Genomic DNA, 25,834 nt, shown 5'->3' on the forward strand with positions numbered 1-25,834 from the left:
GTTATGGGGAGAGGGCGGGAATGTGGAACTGAGCCACGACAGATCAGCCATGATCTTATTGAATGGCGGGGCAGGCTCGAAGGGCTAGATGGCCTACTCCTGCTCCTATTTCTTATGTTCTTAAAACCATTTATGAATTTGAACTTCTCTGTCAAATCTACCCCAAAATCTCTCTGCTCTAAGGAGAGCAAAATTAGATTTGTCTGTTACTTGATATGACTGAAGTCCTTCTCAAAATAAGGGGAAGCAGATTTAGGATTGAGTTGAGGAGGAACTTCTTCACACAAAGGGTTGTGAATCTGTGGAATTCCCTGCCCAGTGAAGCAATTGAGGCTACCTCATTGAATGTTTTTAAGGCAAGGATAGGTAAATTTTTGAACACCAAAGGAATTAAGGGTTATGGTGAGCGAGCATCTAAGTGGAGCTGACTCCATGAAAAGGTCAGCCATGATCTTACTGAATGGTGGAGTAGGCTCAAAAGCTTACTCCTGCTCCTAGTTCTTATGTTTATATTACCCCTGGTAACACCCTGGTAAATCTCTACTGTGTCCTCTCCAAGGGCTTGCCATAATTTCAACAAATTAAATAATTCAACTAACCTTATTTAGATCCTTAGTGGGCTGAATCTAGAGTGATGGTATAGAATCTGGGCAGCCTACCTTTAAAAAATGCTTTGGAGGCAGTTCGGAGAAAGAGGAAGAATGATTCATGGATCTAGGGTTCTGAATTATGAGAACAAGTTCAGAGTGAAGAACTTAGTTTGTCTGGAAGACAGATTGAGGGGATGATGTGATTCATACTCTTAAAATGCTGAGAGACGTGATGTGTGTAGGTGTAATCTGGTTATACACCTTGGTCTGTGAAATTATAGAGAATTTAGAAGGTTAAAAATGAAGAGAAATGGGAAGAAGTTATTCCCCATTGAGTTGTGGAGGTATGCAATAAGCCTACAACGTAGGAATATTAAGAAATGAATGTGGCCATTCAGCCCATTCAGCTAGGTCTTAGCTGGTCTGCTGCGATTTCGCTCCATAACCCTCAATGCCTTTCATAACAAAAATCTCATGATTGCAATCATAAAGGCTCCAATTTTCTTACTACCTATAATTTTTTATGAGAAGAGAGTTCCAGACTTTTACAAGCATTTGTGTGAAAAAACAGTTCTTGATTTTGCTCTTGAATGTTATAGTTCTAATTTCAAGATTATGCTCCATTGTTCTTGATTCCCTTGTCAGAAGGAATGGTTTCTTAGTTTGTGCTCTCATATCCCTTTCATATTTTAACCATCTCAATTAGATCATCCCTTAATCTCCTGTATTCAAGGGAACACAATGCACATTTAATCAACCTGCCCTCATATTTAAGAATAGTAGAGTAAGGCCATTTGGTCCATCCCTGCTGGTTCTTTACGAGAGGGATTCATTGCCCTGAATATAGCCATGTACATTTTTCCTGCTTCAAGTTTTGTCTCATTTTCCCAAACAGTACACTAGCCTTTGCCTGTGCTATTCTCGATGGCAAAACATTCACATTGTCATAACTTTCTGCCAAAAGAAATAGATTCCAAACTCTGTCCCAACGACATATTTAAATCAATGAACGTCTCCCCCACACTACAACTGTGTCACTAATTCCCTATCCAGAAGGAGTAGTCCTTAGTCACTTAATAACATCCACTCAGCCTTCTCCTGCTCACATAGAAATAGTCACAGCATATATCCCTTCTAATTATAGTTCCCCATCTCAACCACTGTTCTCCAGCAGAAAGTAATTGAATTAATTACCATCATCAAAACAGAATTTGATAACTGTCTGGTTGAGAATGAATTGGGGTTTACCCAGGGAGAAAGCAGGGAGTGACGCTAGTAAATTGCTCCTTTGGTGAGTCGGCGCAGTCAGGATGGGCCGAATGGTCTTCTTCTGTGCTGTAACCATTCTCTGATTTACAGAGATAGATATGAGCCAAGACCATCTGTGGGACATGGTAGAATTTAATGCTGAGGTTGGGATACAGGACACAAACTCTTTGGGAAGCAGAGAGTTAGACTGAACGGTAATCATGTCTGGTTGTTAAATATATTATGAAATTTGCAATAATGTTTCAGTACATTATGGAGTTTTATATAATAAACCATGGACCTTTTATCATTGCTTTGATTGAATGGATAGTGTGTAATCCATGATGGGGGCAAATTATAAATGGACTAGGGCAGGAACAGGCTTAATGGCCAGAAAGGTCTTTTTCTCCTTTCCCTCCTTTCCTAGATAAGTATTCACTTCTAAAAATCTTGACATTCCATGAAAATAGTGTAACAGTAACAACAAAAGAGAATGCATCCAGTCTGAACACTTGTTCAACTCATAATGACATTGATCCTTCCTCCCCTTATCTCCCCTTCTTGCAAGATAATGAATAATGAACCAGCCACACAAATATGAGACTTCAGTGAAAAAGCAATTTTGTGATAAGCTGTCCATGTCCATGAATAAAAAATCAAACTGTGATGGGGGTTCCTCATGAATTAAACCACTAATAAAAAGTCCTGCACAATCTAATTGAAGAAGAAAAATATATCGAAAGTGGATCGAAATGCTAATAGATCTAATCCTTAATAAATCATGTTTAAGTAATATCAGCGACGGTACCTTTATTGTACAAAAAAATAAAAGTTCATTAGGGCTGCTGTTTTAACAGGTGAAAAGCCCTTTAGCTGTAGGTGGCCAAACTGTCAGAAGAAGTTTGCCAGGTCCGATGAACTGGTTCGTCATCATAACATGCACCAGAGAAACCTGACCAAGCTTCAGCTCACTCTGTGAAAGATGAACAGGACTGCAACGAGCTCAAAGAAAAGGTGACGACACACACACTGCTGGAGAAGTCTGCTTTCTTCTATCCACCCCTATTCTAAATGTTCAGCAGCTCACAGGTTAACGGGACAGAGTCAATGCCCACGTTTCTATGCCTACCTGATGCATGTACCACCAATGCGGTTGCATTACACCTCTTCTTCCCACTAGTTGCCCAAGTCAGGGTTGCCACCTCTGCTGGGATGTATTCCTGGAGGTCTCATCACCTCTCACCTTCCAACTGCAAACCTCAATCAAACATCCGGCCATACAGTCTTCTTATTTCTCTCTTCCACCTCCAATACTGCTTCCAACTAAAAAAGAAACAAAGGTAATCAAAGCGCACACTTTCTGTAGTGTCTCTGTATGACTTAACTCCTGGGCTCCTGAGAGCAGGGTCCAAGACATTCCTGAAAATGCCAGGACAATCTTGGAGGGTTGGCAACCTTGGTCTGAGTGTGTAAGAAGAGGTGGATTCAAAGCACGTGGCCATTGTTTATGGAAATCAGTGGCAAGGCACTGCACATAGGGTCGTGGTGGTGCTCACTGAGTCACGGGGCGGGAATTTAGGGCCTCGATCATCCCGAAATGGTAAAATCCCGCCCAAGGTCAGCAGACCTTCCCATTGTCTGCCCCTCGTCTGCTCCGATTCCCGTGGCGGGTTGGACAGTAAAATTCCAGCGATTGTATCGTGTGACAGTACAGCAATATGCCACTCAACTCCTTTGTAAATATTGTATATATAGGGACCTGTTGAAATTAAATACTACTGTATTTTGTTGGGTTTTTATTCCAAAACAAAAATGGAAATCCAAATGTATAACCGTGTGACATGCAGCCAATGAAAACAAATAAAAATGGCAGGTGGGCATTTAATCTATCAGGTTAACTGTTATTTTAGGCCCTACAGTAGATTCACAGAGGAACGATTAGATGGGATAATGATGTTGTTCATCCATTTGAAGTGTACTTTAACCAGATTATTTTAAGAGAAAGGTGAGGTTAACCAGCAACACTTCACTCTGTTCCAAAATTGTACACAATGTACTGAAAAGCCATGCTGGTTATGTGGCTGATTAGTTGTAATGTTAACAAACTTAGTTAAAAGAAAGAAGGCTGGTCCACAACTACCATTAACCATTCCTCTTGAAAAATAAGTAACTTAATGACTTTCCGAAATCTTCAAGTATAATATGTGAAGAAATCTTTTTAGTGTAATGGATTGTACTGTACCCAATGTTTCTTTGTTCATCTATATACTGCTACCAGCTGGAAATTATTATGTATATATCTGATAATGTATTGCTGTTCCCAAAAATAGGAGGGTTATTAAAAGTAGAGAATAAACAGAAGAAATAGGTATTTCACAGATCTGGCTTGTTTGCTTTTACTGTGCAATGATAACACTGAAAATGTAAGGAGCATCCTCTCTCCCCACCCCACCCCAGCCACTCCCCCGCTGCGTTCTTAATTAAAGATGACCCTGAAGGCGATAGCGAGCCCACAGCTGTTTTATTTCATGGTTAGCATCCAATTTCAGTCCCTCATTGTTTGAATGCCACTGTGTCTTGCGAACTACTTCCAGCTCTGGTCAATACAGGAACCTCCCTCTCTCTCCTGGTTTCAGCAGGGATCTGTTCACTTCACACAAATCAAATTGATACCACTGGCATGAAAATATGTCGCTGTAGAAAGATCTTGGGTGAAACCTTGCGGAGGCAATGGGGTCCCAGCCACCAATTGGAGGGCCGGTGAGAGCCCGGATTGCCTTTTCCTGGGAAGACCCACTGCATCTTTTTCCATTCAGGCACTTGACAGTTCAGCAGTGAGCCTTCCCCTTTAGGCCTTGCCCTCAGGGGTCAAAGTCTTGTCCATTGAGCCTGGGAGTGCCACTGAGGAGAACTATTACCAATATGACCTTAATGTTTGCTGCTGTACACCAGGCCAGAAGTGAGTTATGGCAGAAGGTTGTTGTGGGGGGCAGGGGGGGGTCCCTTGATTGAGCACTGTCACTGAATGAGGAGCTCCTCTGTGAACCCAAGAGCAACCCCAACTGTGTTTACTTGTCATGCTGCATGAATGGTGAGACCCCCATCCACCATTGGGTTAACATCACTGGCAGTGAGATGGGACTCTTAAATAAGCATTAATTGCCACTTAAGGGCTTCAATTGGCAATGATCCATGGGCCTTCCTGGCATGGCTTAATAGGGTGGACATGGGAGTATGGTGAGGACCCCACTTACCACCAACCCATTTGGTTAAATGCCTCCCCATGACCAAACCTGCCGCAGGGGAAGGCACAAGAGTCCATCCTTTATCTGGTGGGAAATTTGAACAATGTTCATGGATTGCTGGTGACACTGAACTTACGTAATGAATGTGACTCAGTAGTGAACCAGTGCTGCCGTACATATTACTGCAGGCCTTGTTCTAAAATGCTGCTCATAATTAAGTGTTCAACATTGGGATGTAGGCATTCTTTAAAAAAGAAACACTTGCCTTCATATAGCGACTTTCACAACCTCAGTCTATCCCAAAGTGCCTTGCAGCTGAAGAAGTACTTTTGAAGGGTTGAGAACAGCTTTCTCAGTCACATGAAGATGCATTGTAGAAGCTCTTGACCATAAGTAAACATCATCATCAAATCCATGGACAGTCAACGAGGACTTTTACAGAGAAGTTACTGTTCGACGCAGGAAACAGAAAATCAGTTTGTGTACAACAAGATCCTACCAACAGCATTGATCCATTGGGGTCAGTGATAGTGCTATTGTCAGTGGACTAAAATCCAGAGATCCAGGACAAGATCTGGGGACTTGGGTTCAAACCCCATCACAGCAAATGGTGAAATCTGAATTCAATTAAAATTTGGCCATGGAACATTTGTTGATTGTCATTAAAAACCTAACTGATTCAATAATGTTCCTTAGGGAAGGAAATCTCCCACCCTTACCTGGTCTGGCCTACATATGATTCCATATCCATAGCAATGTGGTTGACACTCAAATACCCACTGAAATGGAGGGCAGTTAGGGATGTGCAATAGATGTTGGCCCAGCCCACATTCTGTTAAATGTCCAGACCATCTGTTTTCGTTGTGCTGGTTGAGGAAAGAAAATATTGGTTAGGTCACTCCTGCTTATCTTCAAAGTAGATTGGTTGGATCATTCACATTTATCTGAGGGGGATAGTCAGGGCCTTGGTTTAGTGCTTTATCCAAAGTACAGCACCTCTGACAGTGCAGCACTTCTTCAGTAGTGGAACTAGAAACCACAAACTTCCAACTCAGAGGCAGGAATGCTACCAACTGATCTGCAGTCAGCACTTTTAAATGGGTATAAATGCCAACGTGTCCCAATGCAATCTGCTTAAATCGCAATCTCCTTAAATTAGAGCATTGATTGATACTTTTTGTTAAGGCTGTGTTTATTTGTGCTGCCACTGTTCCTGCTATACTTCAGGTCAGTGGCAGGAGTTAGTTTTGTTAATTAGAAACTGATGCTAATACCTCTTTAGAAATTTTAATGTCCGGCTGTGATTCCAATGAATGCATTTTGCTGCAGATGGCAAAATAAGCACAGCTCCAGCCCATGATAAATTGGGAGGCTGCTGATGTCACAGAGGCATTTTATAGATTCATAGAATCCCTACAGTGCAGGAGGAGGCCATTCGTCCCATCGAGCCTGCACTGACAACAATCCCACCCACGTATTTACTCTGCTAATCCCCCTCAGCCTGAGGGGCAATTTATCATGGCCAGTCCACCTAACCCTGAGGACTGTGGGAGGAAACCGGAGCATCCAGAGGAAATCCACGCGGACAGGGGGAGAATGTGCAAACTCCACACGGTCACCCAAGCTGGAATTGAACCCGGGCCCTTGGCGCTGTGAGGCAGCAGTGCTAACCACTGTGCCACCATTTGAGAAATCTAAACAAGTCACACATTGCATTCAGTATCTTTACAAAAGGCACGAGTGAAGAGTCTGCTACATTCTTTTACGAGCCAGAGAGAAAGGATTAATCTAGCTTAGTAGCTGGGAGCTGACTGAAGATGACAGCAAATTCCCAGTTGCAACTTTTGAAAAAATCAGCTGACATCTCCTGGCAAAGTCAATTAATCAGATCTAGCAATACATATTTCAAGGCTTGAGCCAGGAATCGGGTAATCCTGTTGACAATTTCTTAAGACTGAAAGATGCAACCAGAAAATGTAAATTTATGGACACAGATGAAAGGATGCTAGATTAGTTCCTTAGAGGCTCTGAACACCCCAAGGTACAAAAAAACGATTTAATTGGACAAGACAAACTCACAAGCAGTTGTAAGCACCGTCAGAGCACATGAAACTACAGGTAGATTGATGAGATGCTGACTTCCCATGTGTTTAGCTTTCAATTAAGTCAAGACAAAGGCAGCACGGTTGATGCAGTGAAACAGCAAAAAGAAAATGCACACAGAGAAAGATATGCAAGAGCTGCATATGACCACAGAGAGAAGGAAATGTTCCACATATGGATCAGTGTAGAGCTCACGCAAAGCCAAACCACTGGGAAAACATGTGCAGAACAAAGAAAAAAGATAACAAATGAATTATCAGACGCAAAGCAATAATACAAATGAGAAGTAGAAAGAGCTGAAGCATCCGTGATCTGGAAGATGATGATGAGTTTGAGGTCATGATAGACATAGGAACCATATATCTGCGTGAAGTGGCTTGATTGCGACAATCCCTAGAGAATGTAGGTTCAGACCAGGAAGAGGGTAGGAAATAAACCCAAATCTGAAGCTGAAACTTAGTACTGGAGCACAGAGTAATGTCATCTCACTTAGATTATATCAGAAGATATTTCCTGAAAACGTGAAAGAAATGCAGACCAAGGAAGGGTGCTCTGATTCCGAGGTACCTCATGCTAAAGGCACATGGGGAATCTCAGAAGCAACAATTAGGAGCAATGCAAATCATAGGGACCTACAAAGGAAAATATTAATTGTCTGTTCTATACCACTGAACCAGAATGTGTTATATGTGTATATAACATATATACCCCACCATGGCAACTGTTGTGAATAAATTAATATATATTTTCATGAGCTGTGGGTGTTGCTAGCAAGGCCAGCATTTCTTGCCCATCCCTAATAGGGTGGCAAGCTGGCACAGTGGTTAGCACTGCTACCTCAGATCGCCAGGGACCTGGGTTCAATTCCTGGCTTGGGTCACTGTCTGTGTGGAGTTTTCATATTCTTCCGTGTCTTTGTGGATTTCCTCTGGGTAGTCCAGTTTCCTGCCACAGTCCAAAAGGTGTACTGGTTAGGCACATTGATGCGAACACGAGCCAGAATGTGACAACTAGGGGAATTTCACAGTAACTTCGTTGCAGTGTTAATGTAAGCCTAACTTGTGACTAATAAATTAACTTTAACTAATTGCCCTTGAACTCAATGGATTGTTAGGCAACTTCAGAGGGAAACTCAGAGTCCACCACATTGCTGTGTGGTCTGGATGTCAGATTTCCATCCATGAATCAAATGAACTTTTGCAACAATCGAAAACAGTTTCATAATCTCTATTCCTGAGGTTAGCGTCATCTTTCAGATATAGTCATTGAATTCAAATTCTGCCAGGAGCCGTAGTGGGATTTGAATTCATGTCCCCAGAGCGAGGAAGCCCATTAATTATGTAACAATTTATTGAAATGAGGAATCCAACCTTCTTGGGCGGGACCTCATTATGTTACTGCTGGGGGGAGGCGGCTACAATCAGAAACCGAGATCTCACCGGTAAGTTCTTTGTTTTCCATGTTACGTAAGATTTTGCCGCTACATCGCTGTTTGTGATGATGATGAACTTGAGCGCAAAATCACAGCCACACTCTCCAAGTGCCCGGGAGAAATTGAGGCAACGACTCACCAATGCACACAAAGAAGGAGGCCAACACTACAACAAAAATGCAATATCCCAGCCTGAGCTATTGAAAGGACAAACTATACATATACTGGATAGAAACTGTGAGAACCTAGAACCCAGCAAAAGTTATTGGTGAAACTGAGATTCTAAGGTCATACATCATTGAGGCCAAAACCAATGAGCAAATGAGAAGGAGCAGAGTTTGTTTCTGACTGCATCTGAGCTGGAAAGATCATCAACAATACCAGCAACCTCACTAACCAGTGAGACAACATTAACAACATCACTAACCAGTGAGACAACACCCAACAACTTCATCACTAACCAGTGAGACAACACCAACATCATCACTCACCACTGAGACAACACCAACAACATCTCTAACCACTGAGATAATACCAACAATATCGTCACTAGCCACTGAGACAGCACCAACAATATCACTAACCAGTGAGATAACACCAGCAACATTACTAACCAGTGAGACAGCATCAACAACATCATCACTAGCCACTGAGACAACACAAAAATATCATTAACCACTGAGGCAACACCAACAAGAAAATCACTAACCAGTCAGACAACACCAACAAAACATCACTAACCAATAAGACCAAACCAACAACAATACTAACCAATGAGACAACACCAACGCTATCCTTAACCACTGAGACAACATCTACAACATCACTAACCAGTGAGACAACACCAACAATATCATTAACCAGTGAAACAACACCAACAATAACATCACTAACCAGTGAGACAACATCGACAATATTATTAACCAGTGAGACAACGCCAACAATAACATCACTAACCAGTGAGACAACACCAATAACATCACTAACCAGTGAGACAACACCAATAATATCATTAACCAGTGAGACGCCAACAATAACATCACTAACCAGTGAGACAACACCAATAATATCACTTACCAGTGAGACAACACCAACAATTATCACTTACCAGTGAGACAACATGGCAGCATCACCAGTGAAACATCAACATTGTCACCAGCAAGTGACTCAATATTAGCATATACCAAGCACGACTCCTCCAAGAAGCAACATGCACAACGTACCATGTGTAAACTCCAAGCAGCTAAGCGTTACCATGAGTAATATTTTGGGTAAAGAAAATGAACTATAACAGAGTCTTAAAATGTTCAATATATTTATAAAATTTAATCCTCTTTAGTTTTAAAAGGAAAGCTAATCATAGGAACAGTTATATTGTTATAGAGTTTTTTTTTGAAAGACACATGTTACATTGTTGTATTAAAGAGTTAGGAGCTAATTGTTACACATTCAATGTCGCAATGCAGTCATGTGCAAAGTATTAATGTATCAGTCCATCAGCCACATGGAGAGCTGAAAGAAATACAACAGGTGAAACCCCGGCATTTTGACTATTTCTAACTTATGGGAACAAGAAGGCATAACACCAAATCATTGGATCTCTTAAGTGGAGGCAGAATTTCTGGAATCATTGAAAACATAATTGAAGTCTGTAATGGGGGGACTGCAGATTCATACTTGACGCAGGAGCTAAAATTGACCCAATTACCTCCCCCATTTATATTTATCCTCCGATCTTGTGATCGAAACTTGACTAAAGTGACTTAGCGAAAGAGGTAGAGGTGACCTCTTATTTTAGCACCAATTGTCCTTATTTATCTGGTTAATTTCAAGGCAATTGGTTTGAGGAAGGAGCCAAGCCATTAATTTCAGACACAGATGCATGTTTGATGTTGCGAAGTTTTCTACATGTCTGTTTGCTGTCAAACAATTATGTAAATTCACAATATGTTGGTAATTGTATTTATCAGCCTGCCCTGTTCAAACAACAGGCTTTATCTGGAGCACTTGAAGACATCCATGTGGGACTTTTAAAACAGTAGGAGTTAAGGTATTTGACTCCTGTAGTTGATGAGAAAAGGGCAAAAGATTTGTTGTGGGAGAAGATTGATTAAAATTAATTTCACATAGAGCTCTGAGTGATTTATTATTTTCTACTATACACACTATTAACAAAGTTGACAACTTGTGTGGAAATATATGTTAGTTTTCAGCTATTTATTTGCCTGTTCATTTACAGGTCAATAAATCCATTTGTCAGTAAAGTCTAAAATAAGGCCTACTGTGGTATTGTTCTGTTGCCTCTTGCAGACGAGGGGGGAGTCCTGTGGTGATATGCGATACAAGTGAGCTACAGGAGGGTTTTCTGCTCATTATCCTAGGCTACCGGTAAACATACCTTGCTAGCGGGCCTATTGTAAATGCTCCAGAGAACAGAACACAGTTGCCAATGAAAGTAGTCTAAAACACAACATACCTAAAATGTAATGTGGAGCCCACAGCCATGAAACAGGCCATTCATCCCAATTGACTCATGCCAGTGTCAATCTAAATGAGCCACCTTAATCTATCCCCTTCAACCAACCATGCATCAAGATTATCCGTCAGCAATGACTGCATGTCCCTTTACTGATGCCTCTGCAATAATGCTGTGCCCTACTATCCTGAATGGTCATAAGATAATTGACAGAAAAAATTGCTCTCCTGATTTCAGTGGCCTACCTAGTGGGTGGGTTATATAATGGAAGGAGGTTCACTGGCAATTAGTCTATTGCTAGTTGTCTTGGTATACCACATGTCAATTTTACAAAGGAGGAAAGAGAAGTGCTCCGAGTCAACATTTATTCCTCAAACAACATTACTGAACCAGATTATCTGGTTGTTATCACATTGCTTTTTGTGGGTGCCTGCTGTGTGCAAATTGGCTGCCACATTTCCAAAATTACATTAACTACCCTTTAAAAGTACTTCGTTGGCTGTGGAATGTTTTAAAAGTGAAAGGCGCTATATATACGGAAGTTCTTTCATTCTTTAGATCAGCTAATTTCCTCAATTGATCCCTCACTTCGAATGCTTGCATCACATGGCTGGCCTTGTTTGGTTAATTTCTCATGTGTTTTGTGGAATATCTTGTCATGGATACAGTAAGAAGGCTCACGATATCAAATTAAAGTCCAACAGGTTTATTTGGTATCATGAGCTTTTAGAGCATTGCTCCTTCATCAGATGATGAAAACCAACAACATCACTCACCTGGTGAAGGAGCAGGAGTGCTGAAAGCTCCTGATACCAAATCAACCTGCTGGATTTTAACCTGATATTGTGAGACTTCTCAGTGTGCCTACCCACGCCCAAAGCTGGCATCTCCACATCTTGTCTTGGATAATAATCTTTCCATCAGCTGGATCTGCATTTATCCAGGGTAAACCAGCCAACCGTGTTGGTCATCAATTTATATCCATGTTCCAGCTGCTACTTCCTCTCTTCTTATCCTCCTTGGGCGTTTTTAAGTGTCAGTGTGGCTAACCATTTACACCATTTTAATTTCATCCAGAGTTTAATTCTGTTTCTGTGTCAATGGCTATAGATGGGGATAGCAATTCTTTGCACCCTCCAGTTATGATGACATGCAAAAAAACTTCACATCATAGCTGCAAGGTTAACCGAGAAATAATCTTCCGCCAATTTCTCAGAAACCCTATGTATCTTCGACATTGATAAAACAGCACCAGAATCTCTCTACACTTTTTTTTGACATATTTGTTTTAAAATCCTTTCTTCTTTGCAGCAAATTTGTCCTAGAGTTCTTGAATGGAATTGGGACGTTTGGAAAAAAAAGACACAACTTCTCGGATGATTACTCTGGTTGCCGTGGTAATATCTGGATAGGAGGCAACATTGACATGCATCATGGCACAGATGTCTAAATAGATAAGTGGAAGTAGATGAAACATTGTGTATCAGGGAGTGGCGGAGATTAATTTAGAGATTTTTTTTAAGAATCTCAGTTGACAATATACAAGATTGTACTGACTGAGACAGTGTTTTTTTGTGTGTAAACAGCATGCTATTTTGAATTTAGATGTGGGATTTTGTTCCAAGTTTTGAATTTCTAAGATGTGGATTTTAGCTGTTTCTTTGGAAAAAAAGTGATGCTCAGCGAAGTGTTTGGGAAGTTGAGCACATTTTATCCTAGACACCGAGTGCCACCTGAAGTATAAATGGTCCTTGGGTGTGTTTAAGAGAGACTGTCAGAATCCTCTGGGACCTTTCAAACATTTAGTACCTATTATGGGGAGGTGATGGTCTAGTGGTATTATTGTTAAATTATTAATCCTGAAGTCCAGCTAATGTTCTGGGGATCCGGGTTCGAATCCCGCCATGGTAGATGGTGGAATTTGAATTTAATTTTTTAAAAATCTGGAATTAAAAATCTACTGATGACCATGAAACCATTGTGGATTGTCGGAAAAACCTATCAGGTTCATTAATGTCCTGTAGGGAAGGAAATCTACCATTCTTACCTGGTCTGGCCTACATATGACTCCAGAGCCATAGCAATGTGGTTGACTCTCAACTGCCTCCAAGGGCAACTGGGGATGGGCAATAAATACTGGCCAGCCAGTGACCTCATGTCCCATGAATGAATAGAAAAAAATACAGCTGTGTCCAGGGATAGATCTGCACAACAATCCTTCCAGAAGCTTCTCTTTGAGTTCCTTTGACACATGATCTGACATCACTATTGAGATAAATTTGTTACTAGCATAACTAACCCTCATCTGCAAACTCCCTTTCTTCTCCAATGTTGTGAACACAGTGTCACCTCTCAAGTCCATGGCCACTTTTCCCGGAACTCCATGTTTGAATCCCACCAATCACTATCATGGCCATTTTGCCAAAATGGCTCTTGTTGAAGTCACAAATTACATCCTAAGATAAAGGTAAATACCCTTCTTCATCCTTCTCAACGTGCCTGCAATCCTCCTCCAAAGCTTTTCCAGTTGCCTTGAACTGCACTTGCCTTGTTCCATTTTTACCTACATAGTCAGAGCCAGAACATCATCTTCAATGGGTGGCACAGTGGCACCCTGGTTAGCACTGCTACCTCACAGCATCAGGGACCAGGGCTCAATTATGGTCTTAGGTGATGGTCTGTGTGGAGTTTGCATGTTCTCCCCGTGTCTGTGTGGCTTTCCTCCGGGTGCTCTGGTTTTCTCCCACAGCCCAAAGATGTTCAGATTAGGTAGGTTGGCCTTGCTAACTTGCAACTTAAGGTCCAAAAATGTGTAGGTTAGGTGGGTTAGCCAGGTAAGTGCATGGAGTTACGGGGATTGAGGGGATGGGGTAGTTGGAGTAAATTGGTCTTTCAGAAAGTTGGTGCAGACTCGATGGCTGAATGACCTCCTTCTGCACTGTAGGGATTCTATGGTTCTATTCTATGAGTCTATGGCTTCTCTTCCTGCTTCTGTTCTGTTACCTCTGGTACTGTGACCTCTTCCTATTTCCTATCTACGCACTGCTCCATCATCATCATCCAAAAACGCAAGGTAGATTCCACAGGTGCACTGACAACACTAGCTCTACCTAACCAGCACCTCCCCTGATACTGCCATTGTCTTTAATTGTCAAATTACTTATCTGACATTTAGTACTGGATGAGCTAAAATTTCCTCTCATTTAATATTAGGAAGATTGAGCTATTCCCCTTGATCGCTGCTACAAACTCTGTTCCATATCCACACCATCACTAAGTCTGTCTACTCACACCTCAAAACCGTTACCTGACTACACAACTCATCTGCTGCTGAAATTCTCGACCGTTTGTTTTTTTATCCCCAGACTTGACTATTCCAACATATTCCCGGCTGGTCTCCCACATTCTCCCTCCCTAAAATTTTGAAGGCATCTAAAGTCCCGCTGCCTATATCCTAACTTGCACCAAAGATGGGAAAGCCAGACCCTGATACCCAAAAAACTCAGGTGCAAGCATACCTTTTAAAGTTTATTTATTAGTCACAAGTAAGGCTTACATTAACACTGCAATGAAGTTGCAGTGCAAATCCCCCAGTCACCACGCTCTGGTACCTGTTCAGGTCAATGCATCTAACCAGCATACCTTTCAGACAGTGGGAGGAAACCAGAGCACCTGGAGGAAACCCACGCCTTGGATATTAAGAACATAGGAACATAAGAAATAGGAGCAGGAGTAGGCCATCTAGCCCTTCGAGCCTGCCCCGCCATTCAATAAGATCATGGCTGATCTGTCGTGGCTCAGTTCCACATTCCCACCCTCTCCCCATAACCCTTAATCCCCTCTCTTATCAAAAACCCATCAACCCGCGTCTTAAAAATATTTAGCGAGGCAGCCTCCACCACTTCAACGGGCAGAGAATTCCAGAGATTCACCACCCTTTGAGTGAAGAAGTTCCTCCTCAACTCCGTTCTAAATCGCCCCCCCTTTATCTTGAGGCTGTGCCCCCTAGTCCTACTGTCCTTTCTGAGCAGGAAGAGTCTCTCCATCTCTATCCTATCCATCCCATTCATCATCTTATATGTCTCAATGAGATCTCCCCTCATTCTTCTAAACTCCAACGAGTACAAGCCTAGTTTATTCAGCCTCTCCTCATAACTCAACCCCCTCAACTCCAGTATCAGCCTAGTAAACCTCCTCTGCACTCCCTCCAAGGCCAAAATATCCTTGCGTAAGTGCGGCGACCAAAACTGCACACAGTACTCCAGTTGCGGCCTCACCAATGCCCTATACAGCTGCAGCAAGACCTCCCTACTTTTATATTCAATCCCCCTCGCTATGAAGGCTAGCATCCCATTCGCCTTCCTGACCACCTGCTGCACCTGCAGGCTGGGTTTTTGCGACTCATGCACAAGGACCCCGAGGTCCCTCTGCACCGTTGCCTGCTGCATTCTTACTATACTCCACTGGATCAAGGAGATGACAGGCCCAAAGTGACAATCTCATCTTTTTCCTCCCTACCTCTTGCTGCTACAAACTCCTTTGAGTTGGGTTAATTTCTGTTTACTGAATAATACCAAAAAATCACCAACTGTAACCCTGGATTCATCAGGTACAATTACTGTGAAGGGAGTTTTCCTAAGGTGATAAGGAACTAATAACTGCAGCTGTTAGAGTCCCCCATTTCGTCTGGTCTTTTTGCATCCCATACACAACAGCAATATTTGGAGCTTTGCCTACTGACCCGACCTTTCAACTCCACAGAATCACAGAAATATTACAGTGCAGAGGGATGCCAATCAGCCCTTCATACCTCTCTGAATAAGCAGTTCATTATCCCCATAACCCTCTTCCGGTAACAGTCTAATTCCCTTTTGAATACCTCATGGCATTTGGACTCAAGCCTATACAGTGGCACAGTGGTTAGCACTGCTGCCTCACAGTGCCAGGGACCTGGGTTTGGGTCACTGTCTGTGCGGAGTCTGCACATTCTCCTGTGTCTACGTGGGTTTCCTCCGGGTGTTCTGGTTTCCTCCCACTGTCTGAAAGGTATGCTGGTTAGGTGAGTTGACCTGAGCAGGAACCGCCTCCACCACGCTCTCAGGCAGCGCATTCTAGACTTTAACCTCTCAGTGCATGGAAAAGTTTCTTTCTCATGTTGCTTTTGCTCCTTTTGCCAATTACAGTAAACTCATGGGCTCTAGTATGCAAGCCTTTCACAAGTGGAACCGATTTCTCCCTCCCTGCTTTGTCCAGACCTCTATCCATAACCTCTATCCTGCTGTGCCACCCAGACCTCTGTTGTGTGGAGTTTGCACACTCTCCCCATGTCTGCATGGGTTTCCCCCAGGTGCTCTGGTTTCCTCCCACAGTGCAAAAATGTGCGAGTTAGTTGGATTGGCCATGCTAAGTTGCCCCTTAGCGTCAGGGAGACCAGCTAGGGTAAATGAATGGGGTTATGGGGATAGGGTCTCCTACTGTTTTCGCTGGAAAGAAGGCGGCTAAGAGGGGACCTTATTGAAACATATAAGATGATTAGAGGTTTAGACAGGGTGGATAGTGATAGCCTTTTTCCTAGGATGGAGAAAGCTAGCACGAGGGGGCACGGCTTTAAATTAAGGGGGGGTAGTTATAGGACTGATGTCAGGGGTAGGTTCTTTACCCAGAGGGTGGTGAGGGACTGGAATGCCCTGCCAGCTGCAGTTGTAAATGCACCTAGTTTGGGGGCGTTTAAGAGATCTGTGGATAGGTTTATGGACGAAATGGGATTGGTTTAGATTAGTGGGTTAGTGTTGTTTTTTTTTAAAAGCTGGTCGGCGCAACATCGTGGGCCGAAGGGCCTGTTCTGCGCTGTAATGTTCTATGTTCTATGTTCTATGTTCTACTGCACTGTAGGACACTATGATTTTGAATAAAATTAAATCCACAAACTGCTTACTCTCCCTAATTGACTGGCGATCTTGCAGGCAGCTTTGGAATTGTGGTCTTCCCATAAAAGTTACCTTTGGAGGTGCACTGCGACTGTGAGTGTTCCAGACATCCAGAAGCTACAGCCAGTATTTCCTCTTCCCATAGTCAACCTGATGTGGATAGGAGCAGAGGAAGTAAAAACAGAGTTACTGCAATAACAGTTGGATTCTATGACTATGAGGGTGAAGCATGTCCATTCTGAATGGAGGAGCTCCTTTCTTTTTATCTTGTGATTACATCAAACTGATACAAACCTAACTGATGTGGTATCAGAACAATAATCACACCACTACTGCAATAGGCTTTCAACTGGCAGACATGTCACTGTTAATATGCAGCCACATTGTAATGTCCTTTTCATCATTGTCTCCTCTCTCCTATAATTTATTTGAAAGATTTGTTTTTCTATGTATTAAGAAAAGTTAATGAGGAAATAAAGTAATAAACAATTCTTACAATGGCTGCTCCATGGTCTCTGCAGTATCTTTGTTTGGATATTGTATCTTGCTAACTGTAACATAACTATATTGCTTGGCTAACATATTTCACTGTAACACAGGTACTTTGCTGGTCTATCATATCTCACCATCTAAAACATGGCCCCAGTTCTTGGCTAATGTATCTAACTCAGTATTGCTCATTCCAATGTTTGGCTGTCATACTTCACTCACTATAACACAGGCTCCACTTACTGTAACACTATACAACGATGGGCTTGGCTGATATATCTCAATTATTACTCTCACCTCTGAGTCAGCGAGTTTTGGGTTCAAATTCCACTCCATTTACTTGAGTACAAAGATCTAGGCTGAAGATTCAGTGCAGTATTGAGGGAGTGCCACACTGTCAGAGGTGCCACTTTTCGGATGAGATATTTAAACACCTGTTTTCTCAGCTGTATGTTAACACCGGAAACCTCTGACTTGGGCGACACAGTGGCAGAATGGTTGGCATTGCTGCCTCACAGCACCAGGGACCTGGGTTCGATTCCCGGCTTGAGTCAATGTCTGGGTAGAGTTTGCACACTCTCCCCGTGTCTGCATGGGTTCCCTCCAGGTGCTCCGGTTTCCTCCCACACTCCAAAAGACATGCTGGTTTGGTGCATTGACCATGCTAAATTCTCCCTCAGTATACCTGAACAAGCATCGGACTGTGGTGACTAGGGGATTTTCACAGTAACTTCATTGCAGTGTTAATGTAGGCCTACTTGCGACACTAATAAATAAACTTCAACACCCAGTAAGCAGCTGGGATTCTTCGGTGCTGCAATGAGTGGCATTTTGGCGGAGCGCCAAATCGTCTGTTCTCACTGGCAGCAGGGGTGGGACAGATGAGTTTGGAGATTCCTGCCCAAAATATCCTTTGGGGCTATTCAAAATAGAGCAGGGGATTCTTCCAGTATCCAGAGTCACAGCATAATGTGATACCAAAAAGTAACGTGTGGTTTTTAAAAAAAAATACTATTGCCACTTTGCTGTAATTACATCAAAACGCTAGGCTCAAGATTAAGATACACGTTGTCTCATTCTTCGAAAGGATTACGTATATTTATCCCTCAACCAACATTATAAAGTAGGTTATCTGATCATTATCAAATTGCTATTTGTGGGAGCTGCCTGTGTGCAAATTGGCTGTTGCATTTCCTACATTACAACTGTGATTACACATCAAAAGTGGAACGTGACTTGGAACATCCTGATACAGTGCAAGGAGCTATTTAAATCCAAGTCTCAGCCTTCTTTCCATGCATAGGACATGAGCATCACTGACAGAATTAACATTTATTGTTCATACCTAATTGCCACAATTCTTGAATACAACTGAGTGGTTTCATAGAATCATAGAATACCTACAGTGCAGAAGGAGGCCATTCGGCCCACCGAGACTGCACCGATAACAATCTGATAACAATAGGCCCACATATTTACCCAATTAAACTCTCTAATTTATGCGTCCCAGCTCATGGAGGGGCAATTTAGCATGGTCAATGCACTTAACCCATTTGTTAGACTATTTCAGAACCAAATATGTTGCTGTAGATCCAGAGACAGAGCATGGTGTGATATCACATGTAGTTTTTAAAAAATTACTTCTACCACTTTGCTGTAATTACATCAAAATTCGAGATTAAGTTGCCTCATTCTTTGAACACCCTGAAAGGATTACATATATCTCTCCAGTAAATTCAGTACCATGCTGGAACCTCCAGCGGCATTAATAAACAGCAATATTTATCTGGGCCGTGGGGTGTTGTTAAGAATTCATTACAGCATTATGTGATATGGTGCTGAAACAGGAGACTTTCCCTTTGTGTAAGGATGATAAAGTTTAGCCACTTGTGAACTCTGGGCCTGATAAAAGTGGTGTCTGTCGCGGAGCTTCATTTTTCACTGGGCCATCTGCATTCATTCAAGGGAAGCTGGGCCTTCTCTGACCACTCGTTAATCAGCGAGAGGCTGATAGGACTTTCCCTTGATGAGTAAGGAAAGACAAAAAGAAACCGAGATGTTAATTTACTTCATCCGGGGTCAAATGCCAATCCTGGCATAAACAAAACAACTGTGAAGGCAGTATACAGAAGCATTGAGATCACATGTGCGTCTAAAGAACCGCTGCCCCATTTGTTATTATCTATGTTGTTATCATTTAGCCGATGAGTAAATCTTTCTGAACATTGCTATTTTTCTCTTCATTTAGTCTGACACTGTTTTCCTGTGCTTATCATTTGTTTGGGCCAAATCCATCACTTCCCCTTTTCATGAAGGCACATTGCTTTGCATGTTTCTTTTAATAGTCTCTGTTTTTCATGGCAACGGATCCATCTACTTCATGTTTTTTTTTGGACTGCACACGTGAGTAAATTGCTTTCACTGCCTCAAAGTTTTGCTTTCTCTGTAATCACTTGTTTTCATTTGAACTTTTGCCCATTTGCATCTGATACACACGTAAATCAACCTCAGCAATACCCTTAATGGGGTGGCACGGTGGCACAGTGGTTAGCACTGCTGCCTCACAGTGCCAGGGACCCGGGTTCATTCCCCGGCTTGGGTCACTATCTGTGTGGAGTTTGCATGTTCTCCCCGTGTCTATGTGGGTTTCCTCCGGGTGCTCCTGTTTCCTCCCACAATCCAAAGAAACACGAGTTAAATTGATTGGCCGTGCAAAATTGCCCCTTAGTGTTGGGAGATTAGTAGGGTTAATAGGTAGGGTTATGGGGATAATGGCTGGGTTGGATTGTGGTCAGTGCAGACTTGATGGGCTGAATGGCCTTCTTTTGCACTGTAGGGATTCTATAATGTTGTAAAATGTCCCGAGCTGCTTCACAGGAGTGATTACCAAACAAAATTTGATGCTGCGCCACGTAAAGAGATATTAGAACCAGATGACGAAAAGCTTGGTCAAAACAATAGGTTTGGAGAAGCACTGTAAAGGATGGGAAAGGTGTGGAGAGGTTTAGGGATGGAATTCCAGAGCTCAGTGTCAGGGCAACTGATGGCATGGGCACCAGTGGTGGAGAGGTGAAAATCAGGCCAAGGTTTTAAAGTTTGTTTATTAGTGTCACAAGTAGGCTTACATTAACACTGCAATGAAGTTACCATGAAAATCCCCCAGTCTCCACACTCCAGCGCCTGTTCGGGGACACAGAGGGAGAATTTAGAATGGCCAATGCAACTAACCAGCGCATTTTTTGGATTATGGGAGGAAACCGGAACACCCGAAGGAAAACCCATGCAGGCACGAGGAGGATGTGTAGACTTCACACAGACAGCGACCCAAGCCAAGAATGGAACCCAGGTCTCTGGCACTATGAGGCAGTAGTGCTAGCCACAATGTGATTGTATTGGAGAAGCTCAGGGGTCTTGGGAAGGGGGGTGGTTGGAGTTGCAGGGCTGGAGAGGATTTAAAGAGAAAGGGAGGAGTGGGATAGCATAGTGATTTGAATACAAGGAAGAGAATTTTAAATTTGAGGCATGACTTAACCGGGGGCCAATGTAACTGTGTGCGCATGTGAGTAAACTGCTTTCACTGTCTAAAAGTTTCCCTTTAAATCCTATCAGGTGACTCTGTGTGACTGTGGGATGAACACTCCAGGCTATTTATGTATATTTACTGATTGACCAAGCCTTTTATAGGTATTAAAGTCTTGGTGAAAACTCTTCATCAAAGTTGTGGTCATTGGCGAAATGGGCCAGGACTACTCTGCTGTTAACAGCTCCAATATAACATCACTGATCTGTATCACCATCGATCAAGATTTTCCTAATCCTTACTGACCAGAGTGTCTGGTAAATGAGAAATATATGACTCAACATTAATTTTGTTTTACCAAACTGCTAGACAGCATGTGAGGAGTCAGCTTACTGATAAGATAACAGCAGATGACCTGAACATCATTGAATGGCTTGCAATTGCGGAATATCCGAAGATGCACTCAATAAACACCAAGAACCATTAAGGGATTAGAATCTCCCTGATAGAACTCCTGATTAAGTAAACGGAAAGTGGTGCTACACACTAAATCAGTGTCTTGGTGGGCTATCATTCTTGAGATCATGTCAGGCTTTACCAAGGTCTGTGCTGATCCTGCATAGATTTTGTAACGACGGACGTGGTGTTAAAAGGTTAGTCCCCAACTGACGGCTTGCCATTAACCACTTTTCTACAGGGATCATTAGAAAGTTGATTATTTCTGCGTTAAAAGAAAACCTATTCATTCACGCACTGATTGTGAACATCATATACTTTGAGAGATAATTGACCATTTATTTAAGGCTCCTACCAAATCTGGAAGCAGGCATGTTCAATTAACTAGATCATTTTGAATGCTGATTTGGCATAAACCCTCTGCCAAATATGACACCAGGTACCCAGAAGAAGCAGGTTTGAGCCAGTCATGAGGCTGGCAGGAGCCTCAGGTGGGTTCTGCCAGGGAAGTGTGATAATGTTGGGGCAGGGTAAGCTGGGGGGTAGGCACTCCCAAAGCTCCAGCAAAGGCCCCCAGCCAACCGGGAGAAGAAGGTTACAAAACACAAATGTTTACACACATCTTTGCACCTTTTCTCAGTGGCTTCTAGCTATCCCATTAACCAGCAGTATCTTAAACTAGTAGTTGCTTTAGCCAGTGGTCCCTTCAACCGCTGGTTCCATTAACCAATAATCCCTTCAAGAATTGCTGGTTTGTCTGTTGTATACCTAGCACATCCAGTTAGGGCTCATGTGTCATAAACTCTGTTGAATTGCTGTTGCATAAGATTGGCTTATATTTCTTCGAAATGGAAGATGAAGGGGTGATCTACTTGAGATGTTTCAGGTGATCCAAGGATTTGATAGGGTTGATCGAAGTTAACTATTTCTGTTGCTGGGGAAGTCCTGACTGGGGAGGAAAATGTTAAAATTAGAGGCATCCCATTGAAAAGCAATGTCAGGTATCACTTCTTCATAAGGAGGGTAGTAGAAATCTGGAGAACTTTCTCCCAAAAGGTTGAGGTGGGGGACTCAGCTAAAAATCTCAAAATTGAGATTGAAATGGTTCTTCAAGGCAAGGGTAGAAATGATAATGGAACAAAAGTGGGTAGATGGGGTTAAAAAAAGGCTGGAAGTTTCCGGCTGCTCACACTGGCAGGATCTCCTGATGCTGCCAACAGTGCAACCCTGCTGCGAATTTTCTGGTGAGGTGGGGTGCAATCAATGGGAAATCCCATTGACTGTGGCAGGACTAGAAGATCCCACAACTGGCAGTGTGTCATCTCTCGCCACGAGAAACACAGAGCAGCTTGAAGGACCGAATGGCCTCCTCCTTCTTCTATTATTCAGACAAATTTTAAATCCCAACAACTGCTGTGGTGGGATTAGAACCCATGTGCCCAGAGCATTAGTCTGGATCTCTAGATTATGAGTCCAACAACGCTACCACTATGCCACCTCCAAATGCCTCAAAGTGAATATTGGCCTTCCTTCGAGCTAGAATTGAACCAACGACCTAAGGATGTCAGTTTGAATCATCTACAGTCCTCCACTCCACCAGCTGAGCTATGGAGGGGAGGCCAGAAATCCACCCACCCACCTCCCCCCCGTTGATTAGCCATTAGCTAATGGCAGAGCAGGCTAGAGAGGCTGAATGGCTGCCTCGTGTTTTATGATCTTTTGTTCCTCTGAAGTGGAGTTTATCAACAGAAAAAAAAATAATTGAGTAGACATTACACATTTAATGTAGGTTTGGCTGTATTTTAGATATGAGCTAATTTAATTGAATTACATATCTTATTGGGATAAATCTGTGTATTTAGACATTTCCTAAACATATTCCTTGCAGCCAGTGAGCTCAGCAGGGATGTGAGGCACTTAAACTGGATATTAATTCTCCTGACAAGGCGGAGGCAAAAACCTTTTTTACATCATCGCACAGTTGAGGGTGACAGAACACCTCTCGCCACACCACTCTCTCACCGCGGTGCGCCATACAATGACTTCTCCCCCGCCACCCGCTGACACAATGGAAGTGCAGTGTAAGCACAAGACGAGAGGCAGCTGGCCTGGCTGAGTCCGGGAGCGGACAGTTCCTGTATGACTCCGCTGAATCTCTCCAACAGCGGGGAGCGCTACTACTGTAAGGGGAGGGGAAATATTAATAGCGCGAATCAATCACAAACTGCTGGGCCGCTGAGGTGAGAGCAGAGGGCGAGGAATAGTCGAAGAATTTCTGCCATGGTTTTAGTTGTTTGTTACATTTTCTCAATGAAAGTTGCTGACAGGGCGCCAGTTCTCTTGTTCTCTCCCCTCTTATTTTTAAGGGAATCATATCTCTCAGACTTCCTTCTTTATGACTTCTATATCATTTCAGGCCTAGGATTTTTGGACTAGAGTCAGGTTAACAACTGGCTTCTGGTTTCTTTCAAAAAACAGGTCTCCATTACTTCTCCCGAACTGTGTTTCTAGATGGTGTATTTCATTGTTCTGATATTTTTTGATGCCAACTGTATCTATCCCCCCTCTCATCTTGCTGACATGTAATAACTTATTTCCAAAATACAGTAGTGAGTAACTGGCATGTGTTCGCAGACTGGGTTACAAATAATTCAATCGGACTGTGCGCAAATGAAGAGTGGGGAAGTGCAAAATGCAAATAAAAGTTACATGTTTTATAGACCCTGAAAAAATATGTTGATCTTTTCAGTTTTAAACAGTAATCCGTCAAGTCAGCCGCGGGAGTGCAAACGCCAGTATGGACGAGATGGGCCAAATGGCCTGTTTTGGTGCTGTTCGTTCTACACGATAAAAAAGTTCATTGAGAGGATGCGAGCACTAAATTATCAGGACCATTACTGCGGCTGAGCTTTCACCACGTTACTTAAACTAATAGGCAGTGCACACTAAAAACATCTGCAAGATATTTTTCATCACTGATCCAGGAAATTGAAGGTCTCTCAGGACGGTCTCTTTATCTTCAGCAAGAGAGACTTGGGTTCATGTTCGTGAGATTTAAACCGTAGCTTTCATTGATGTCAACTGAGAGGCCAGTGGATGGCGCACAGTGCAGTGGCACAATACTGGCCTGATTTCAAACCTCTCGAAGTGGATTGTCTGTCCAAGGAAGTAAACTCTAGCCCACAGTGCCTCACGGAGCATTGGATCGATTCCTCCTTATCAAGGTACTGGAGAGAGGGGCTCGCAATGCTGCTCCCCTAGCAAGAAGGTGGACAGACTAATTCAAAGAGAAAAACCAGACCAGGTGTGAAACGAGTTAAAATATAAAAAAACTGAAGCCACTCTCCCTTTGATAAAGGCAAATCACTGCGGAGGCTGGATTCTGAAACAAAAACAGAAAATGCTGGAAAATCACAGCAGGTCCGACAGCCGCCGAGGAGAGGGAATGGAGCAAACATTTCCAGTCTGGCATCCAGACACATGGGGGCTGAGAATTCTGGTGAGGGGGAGGGATGGAGCAGCTAGTGATGGCAAAGTCCCCAAAGGGTTTGGAGGTGTGAGTTGAGCTTTGCAGGAGTTGGTGTTGATCTGTGCAATAGTCATCCATCAGTTAAAAGTGGTTTTAATTCTTCTAACTTTTTCTGGGTATTTTTGATGTAGCACAATTGGAACCATCTGAAGTTTGCAATTTAATTCATACTCTGGGTTGGTTCCCAGTGCAGGGTAATTGCCCATTGGAAGTTCATACTTCCTGGACAATTGCCAGGTAAACCTGGGAGCCTCTGGTGGAGGGATTTCCAGTGCATCTTTGGGGTACTCCGCAGTTACACTGTTCTGGAGCTCCGAGGTTACAACCCAGAATGGTTAACTCCCTTCACAACAATGTGAATTTGCTGATAAGAAAATGCACACACCTACATATTTTATGGTTCTCTATTGCACTAGTATGTAGACACAGTGCAATAATTAAAACCACAATCAGATAGAAGAATATTTGGCTTGCTGGACACTATACTTGGACTCAGCAAAATTGACCAACAACATTATTGCTAAGGTCCAGTTTGCAAGAATGAATTCAAAACAACATTTTGTAGAAATTAAACACCTTCATTATAATAGGTGGTACTTTCACTAAATATGGGGTATCAATAGTGAATGGTCTATTAGGAATTGAATAAACATCTTCCCTGTAAGCAATAACGATACAACCTCAAACATTTTCTGTAAATATTTGAACATAATTTGAATAAGGTCACATTTGTTTTCAATTTGTTTCAAAGCCAATGATAACATAATGGCAATGTCACTGGGTTGGCAATCCAGAAGCCCAAGTTACGTGAATTCAAAA

At 42.6% G+C, this 25,834-nt stretch overlaps 1 protein-coding gene across 2 annotated transcripts in view; it reads left to right on the top strand.

The window, feature by feature from the left end:
* wt1b (WT1 transcription factor b) overlaps positions 1-4,216 on the top strand; it is a 75,862-nt gene extending 71,646 nt beyond the window's left edge. For both annotated transcript variants that reach the window (XM_080189984.1, XM_080189985.1), the window contains exon 8: positions 2,696-4,216. In XM_080189984.1, the coding sequence (XP_080046110.1) occupies positions 2,696-2,817 (122 nt within the window). In that variant the 3' untranslated portion in view covers positions 2,818-4,216. The remainder of the gene's footprint in view (positions 1-2,695) is intronic.
* The last annotated feature ends 21,618 nt before the right edge of the window (positions 4,217-25,834 follow it).

The sequence above is a fragment of the Carcharhinus amblyrhynchos genome, chromosome 6 (genome assembly GCF_965287045.1).
Source record: "Carcharhinus amblyrhynchos chromosome 6, sCarAmb.v2.hapA, whole genome shotgun sequence".
In the NCBI taxonomy this organism is placed as follows: Eukaryota; Metazoa; Chordata; class Chondrichthyes; order Carcharhiniformes; family Carcharhinidae; genus Carcharhinus; species Carcharhinus amblyrhynchos.